The 6,935-nt window shown below is 38.1% G+C and overlaps 1 protein-coding gene across 6 annotated transcripts in view; it reads right to left on the bottom strand.

The window, feature by feature from the left end:
* Nucleotides 1–1,455: 1,455 nt before the first annotated feature.
* LOC102432081 (HEAT repeat-containing protein 5A-like) overlaps nt 1,456–6,935 on the bottom strand; it is a 51,724-nt gene continuing 46,244 nt past the window's right edge. For 4 of the 6 annotated variants that reach the window (XM_023748571.1, XM_023748567.1, XM_023748572.1 and 1 more), the window contains 2 exons: nt 2,562–2,714; nt 1,456–1,561 (listed from right to left, as the gene is read on the bottom strand). In XM_023748571.1, coding sequence (XP_023604339.1) covers nt 1,458–1,561; nt 2,562–2,714 — 257 coding nt within the window. In that variant the 3' untranslated portion in view covers nt 1,456–1,457. The remainder of the gene's footprint in view (nt 1,562–2,561; nt 2,715–6,935) is intronic. The other 2 variants (XM_023748568.1, XM_023748570.1) reach the window with 2 other exon arrangements.

The raw sequence follows: 6,935 nt of genomic DNA, 5'->3' as shown, positions 1-6,935 counted from the left end.
TCAGAAAAAGCATGCCACGTGCTGAACCCAAATCCAAGCAAAATTAAACCATGTGCTGTTTAGGGAAAAATACACGTGATACATTTTTTAAAAATGCAGGGAATGACATCTATAAAATTCATGATAGTGGGTATCTTTAAAGGAAGGCATAAAAAATGGTAGTAGAGTGGAGCACACAGATAACTTCAACAGTATTGTTAATGTTCCAGAGTTCAGGGATAGCTGAATCTGACCCACTACCTGTTTCTGTAAAGTTTTATTGAAACATAGCCACATTGATTAATTTACAGATTATCTATGTGTGCTTTTGAGCTGAAACAACAGAGCTGATTAGGTATAATAGAGACTATCTGGCCCTTACACCACACATTTGCTAACCCCGCTCTAGAAGTGAATTCATGGTGTTCATTTTATTATCTATAATAATAAAAGCATAATATGCTAATTAGACCAGACGTCCTTCTGGACGACCTTCTGGAAAAAGCCGGGGCTGCAAGGGAAGCCTGGGTCCCGGGTGCCAGAGGGAAGCCGGTGCCGGCAGCTGGAGGAAGGAAGGTCTACTCTTGCATGAATTTCATGCACTGGGCCCCTAGTGCTTTATAAACCACATCTTAAATATATTTTTCTGTATACATATAAGATTATATCATTAAGTACATTTGAAAGACTTTCTCTAAACTACACATTTCATTAATTTGGAAATTACAGATGCTTGTGACATAAACTAGGTTTTCTCTATGTTTTATTATAAGTCAGACATATGAAAAATATAAACAAAAAACACTGAAGCTGTTAACAAGCACCTGGTTCTTATAAACACAGAAAAGTACTAACCAATAAAATGCATACCTGAAAAGGTTAACAGGCTTCATATTTAATTTTTTGGGTAAATCTAACTGTATAGAAATACACTATCCAACAAGAAATTTTCCTTCCTTTTTAATATATTTATTTTTTTCAAGACCCTAACCCTGTGGTCGGCAAACTGCGGCTCACGAGCCACATGTGGCTCTTTGGCCCCTTGAGTGTGGCTCTTCCTAAGCCTTAGGAGTACCCTAATTAAGTTAATAACAATGTACCTACCTATATCGTTTGAGTTTAAAAAATTTGGCTCTCAAAAGAAATTTCAACCGTTGTACTATTGATATTTGGCTCTGTTAACTAATGAGTTTGCCGACCACTACCCTAGACTAATAAGAAACAATCACATAACTAAATATTTGCCTTCCTCTGCAAAAGGAAAATCATTCGCCGATCATAGAAACTGGCCTTATTATTGCACTTAAAAGGTATTACATAATAATCACATAACTAAATATTTGCCTTCCTCTGCAAAAGGAAAATCATTCGCCGATCATAGAAACTGGCCTTATTATTGCACTTAAAAGGTATTACATAATCAGAGGGTAACTGACTGCTATTAAATTTTTTAAAAATCATATCTAACCAGCAGATCCTTACCGGGTTAGCAAATCCACAGCACAAGGAAGTGGTGGAAGAAGACGCTGAATTACTTCCTCTGTAAGGAGATCGCCACAGTGGGAAACAAAGCTCTTGATAGCTGAAAGGCAGAACAGACTTTCACTTGGCAGAATGTAATGAACTATGAAAAAAGCATTCAATTATGCTATAGTGTTTGCATTTTTATTAGAGGAATAAATAAATGTGTTAAAAACAAACAAAAATTCTTGAAACTCTAGTATAAAAAGAAAGCTAATGTCTTCTATTTCTAACCAAACTAAAATCAAGCTTCCTCAAATTAATAACAGAGGCCTCTAACCAAGTTAACAAAATGTTTCTTTCCTGGGTTTTACTCAGATCTCAGAAGTAGAAGAATAAATTAGTGAAGTCCCTAAAGTTTGCCAGTTCTATACTAATTCTGTAGGACAATGCTACTTTGGAGTCAGCATGTTAGGTTTTTGTAAATGTTACCTGAAACACATGTTTTATAAGGAGTTAATTTCATATATAGAATAAAATAAATATTTTAAAGTTAGGCTGAGTTTCAAGATTAATTTCAAAATTGGTTTTCCATTTTTAAGAGTAAAAAAACACCAAGAATAAACAAACAAAACCAAAATCAGTGCTCTCATTTCTTTTCAGGGATCCCACCCTTCCTTAGTTTAAGTTTTCATAGTGAATACTATTTTAATGGCCTATATATTATAAAAGGTACAACTTTATATATAAAAAAACTAAATGGAAACATGCTTAATTAACACTAATTAAATCCAACCCTCGTGTTTCTGAAAAAAGGAATGAATGCCTACTGAAGGAAAAGCAATCTTGACATTTCTCAACTGGAGTGCATCTAATAAAACATGTGTTATCCTAAGGACCAGAACTCTTAAATTTGGTTTATTACATCTACTTCTGTTATAATCACTAACTGGATATACTAGTAATCAATTATATTCGATTACCACCCCTCCCCCTCAAAAAAAACCACACCAGAAAAATGTTATTTCCCTCTAAAATTAAGAAAAATATACAAGTGTGTGTAAAGTTAAGGAGTGGGGAAAAGCCAAAGAAAGGGAGCAAAAAGACTAAACTCAACCTACCACAGAGTGCACCAGCTCGTCCTTCTAAGGTTACCTGCCATGTAAAGGAATCTCCTCGGCTCTTTTCTGTTTCTAGGTCCTTAGGAGACACTGGAAAGACACACTTCCACAACAGCAGGACTCGAGCAAGGTGATGACTGACAACAGCAGGACCTGTAATTTATTCAACTTGTCACTTATAAAAGAACGCAAAGTGGCTGCTCTTTAAAAATCTATTAATAAACATATTTTAACACCCTCCTGCAATACTTTGTCCCTTTTCTTACATTCCGGTTCCAATGAATGTACTATTGATTGAATTATTATCTGAAGGTACTGAGTAGAGAGAAAAAACAAGGAACTAACAAGTTAAGTCTGGGTTCCAGTGTCAGCTCTCTCACTACTGCTATGACCTATGAGACTCAGTTTCTTTTATCCATAAAATGAAGCCAGTACCACTTGTACTGTTTGTCTGATCTAAATGATAGTGCCCTTTAAAGTAGTCTGAAAAACTGTGATGTACCATGTAAATGCAAGATAATACTGTTTTGGTAACAAATAACATTGTATCCTGAGAGTAATGCTAACTTTTGATAGCAACCTATTCCAGGCCGAAATTCAGATGTAATACATCTAAATGAAATTAAAAAAAAAAAAAAGATTTCAGAGCAACATCCTTATGAACTAAGGAATCGTGAATACACAAAGCCAGTAATGAAAGGCAACATACAATGATAATATTTTATTTGCCACCATTTTCAGTTAAGAAAAATGTAAAAAAAGTATCAAAACCTACAGCTTTTCTCTCCAAGTAATTTTCTTTAAAATTCTGAGGTTATCTCAAAATTCTCCTATAAGTACTTGTTATTTCTTATTCCTGTGCTGGGCTGACTGTATGTTTTCCTTCTGCAGTATAGCAGCATAGCAAAGAACTGCACTGAACTCTGGAATGAGAACACAGGTTAACATCCTGACTCCATCCACTTGTTGTGTAAACTTGGTTAAGTTACTCAACCATTTTCTGCCTCAATTTCCTCATCTATAAAAGGGGATTACGATAGTATTTACCTCACTGGACAGTTTCTGAGACTTACAAGAGTTTATATAGAAGTGTCTGACTCACGATAAGCATTTACATAATGGTTGACATTACGCAATTATCATTAAAAAATTATCTCATTTACATATGAAGAAGTGAGCTGTATGGTAAAAGGAACAGGTATTTGCAAACCCATCTTTTTTTAATGCATGCAATTTACTAGATTAAAATAGAATTAATTTTCCATTTTTTTCTTCTAATTTGCTTTTTAGAAAGAGGCCATTGTTAATTCAAAGCAAGATGAATTCAACACTCTTTGCTCACTACTTTCGTTGATGAAATAGTACTAAAAAAACTCAAAAAACCTAGAATTGGAATAAAAAAAGGAAATCAGAGTAAAGTAATTAAGAATAAATGACTGTAAGAGGTTTGTGTGTGTGAATGCCATGTGTGCACATCAGCCCACTCATATACCATGGGCTGTGGGGGTAGAGAAAATTCTAAAAGTACAATTTAGTTATATACAATAAAAGCATGGAGTCACTGGGAATGCCCATAGCTGACAAAAGTTTCCTAAGTATTTGCTATTATACTAATACTAGAGGCCTGGTGCACAAGATTCATGCACTTGGGGAGAGAGGGGTTCCTCAGCCCAGCCTGCGCCCTCTCACAGTCCAGAAGCCCTCGGGGGATGTCCTACTGACGACTTAGGGGGATGTCCTAAGCTAGAGGTCGGACATCCTTAGTGCTGCCGCAGCTGTGCTCACCAGCCATGAGCCTGGTTTCTCACCAGAGGACAGCTCCTGCATTAAGCGTCTGCCCCCTGGTGGTCGGTGCGCGTCACAGTGACCAGTCGTTCTGCCGTTTGGTCAATTTGCACATTATCCTTTTATTATATAGAAAGGAGGATATCTCATTAACTCCATAGTGAACAATGTAGCATTTCTTTCCTAGAGGTATCAATATGTTATCATCCCATGCAAGAAGAGGTTAACAGTTTGATTCCTGGTCAGGGCACATGCCCAGATTATGGGCTTGATCCCCACTAGAGGTATGTAGGAGGCAGCCAATCTATGTTTCTCTCATCTATGTTTCTCATTCTCTCTCTCTCTTCCTTCTTCTCTTTCTAAAATCAATAAAAACATATATATAAAGAAATAAAGACTGCAATGGGTTGAAACACATCCCATATAATAAAAGGCTAATATGCAAATAAACCGAATGTCGGAACGACCAGTCGCAATGATGCGCACTGACCACCAGGGGTCAGACGCTCAATGCAGGAGCTGCCCTCTGGTGGTCAGTGCGCTCCCACAGGGGGAGCTCTGCTCAGCCAGAAGCCCTGAGCCGGGCTCACTGGCAAGCACAGCACGTGGCGGTGGTGGGAGACTCTCCCCCCAGCATGGCAGCTGGACATCCCCCAAGGGCTCCCGGACTGTGAGAGGGCACAGGCCAGGCTGAGGGATCCGCCCCTCCCCCCACCCCCAGCGCACAAATGTCCTGCACCGGGCCTCTGGTAACTATATAAAAATCTATGATGATAGATTCATAATGATACTTAACAGCAAAAGCCTCACTGATTCCCTTTGAAATTTGCTAGGATACTAGCAACACATTCTAAAAATCCCATATAATAAAAGAGAAACATGCAAATTAGCTGTCCCTCCGCTACAAACAAGCCACACCCACAAGCCATGCCCACCAGCCGATCAGAGTGACTATGCAAATTAACCCAACAAAGATGGTGCTTAATTTACATACGCAGGTGTCAGGCGCCCCAGGAGGTGAGGGTGCCTGCAGCCACGGGCTCCCAGGACCTTTTCCAGTCCCACCCCCAACAGAATCAGCCAGAATCAGCCTTTAGTCAGACAGCTCTCAGTGGCCTGACAGCCAGGACTCTCATTCACTGCATCTCAGAACGTGACAGTAGAGAGGTGGGACTATGTCTAAAGCACAACTGTTGATACAATGTAGCCCTGCAGCCGAAAGATGCTGGAGTCATCGACAGAAAATGTCTAAAGACCAACGTGCCTTTGAAGTTGAAAGAAGGCGGTGGCAACGACAGAATATGTCTAGAGAACAGTCACCAACAAGTACTACCAATACCAATAGGAACTGCCTTCTCGGTGAAAATGGAGTACATGAGGATGCAATCCTCGAACATAGTTGTGGTGGAATGACTGCTCGATGTGAATTTTGCCTATCCCTAAATTTCTTGGATGAAAAACCATCCGATAGGAAATTTACTCGATGTTGTAGCAAAGGGAAAGTCTTCCCAAATGATATACATTTTTCAGATTATCCAGCATATTTAAAAAGATTAATGACAAACGAAGATTCTGACAGTAAAAATTTCATGAAAAATATTCGTTCCATAAATAGTTCTTTTGCTTTTGCTTCCATGGTTGCAAATATTGCATCGCCATCAGGATATGGGCCATACTGTTTTAGAATACACGGACAAGTTTATCACCGTACTGGAACTTTTCATCCTTCGGATGGCATTTCTCGGAAGTTTGCTCAACTCTATATTTTAGAGGTTAGCAATGCCAGAAAACCAGGGCTGCTCAGAAAGACTCATGATCAACATCAACAAACTCATGCATGACATAAATGAATTAACAAAATCGAACAAAATGCTACATGAGGTAGAAAAGGAAGTCCAACCTGAAGCAGCAGCAAAAGGTATTGCTCCCACAGAAGTAACAACGGCAATTAAATACGATCGTAACAGTGACCCGGGTAGATATAATTCTCCCCGTGTAACCGAGGTTGCTGTCATATTCAGAAACGAAGATGGAGAACCTCCTTTTGAAAGGGACTTGCTCATTCATTGTAAACCAGATCCCAATAATCCAAATGCAACTAAAATGAAACAAATCAATATCCTGTTTCCTACATTAGATGCAATGAAATATCCTATTCTTTTTCCACATGGTGAAAAAGGCTGGGGAACAGGTATTGTATTAAGACTCAGAGACAACAGTGTAATCGACAATAATACTAGGCAAAATGTAAGGACATGAGTCACACAAATGCAGTATTATGGATTTCATCTCTCTGTGTGGGCCATGTTCAATCCTATTTTAAATGCAGGAAAATCAACTCAACAGTTTATCATGGATTTGTTTTAAAAAATGGAGGCCAATTGGATAAATTTCATCAAAGTAAACCAATCTAAGTTGAAAAATATAGTGGTTTGATGGATTATCTCAAATCTGATCTGAAAATGACAATGTGCCGATTGGTAAAATTAATAATACTTCCATCATCTTTTTTTTAAATATATATATTTTAATTGATTTCAGAGCCGAAAAAAGAGAGAGATAGAAACATCCATGATGAGAGAGAATCAT

Source organism: Myotis lucifugus, unplaced genomic scaffold (assembly GCF_000147115.1).
Source record: "Myotis lucifugus unplaced genomic scaffold, Myoluc2.0 scaffold_1555, whole genome shotgun sequence".
NCBI lineage: Eukaryota > Metazoa > Chordata > Mammalia > Chiroptera > Vespertilionidae > Myotis > Myotis lucifugus.
Note: the sequence above shows the minus strand (reverse complement) of the source record. Positions and strands in the feature narration are given on the sequence as shown.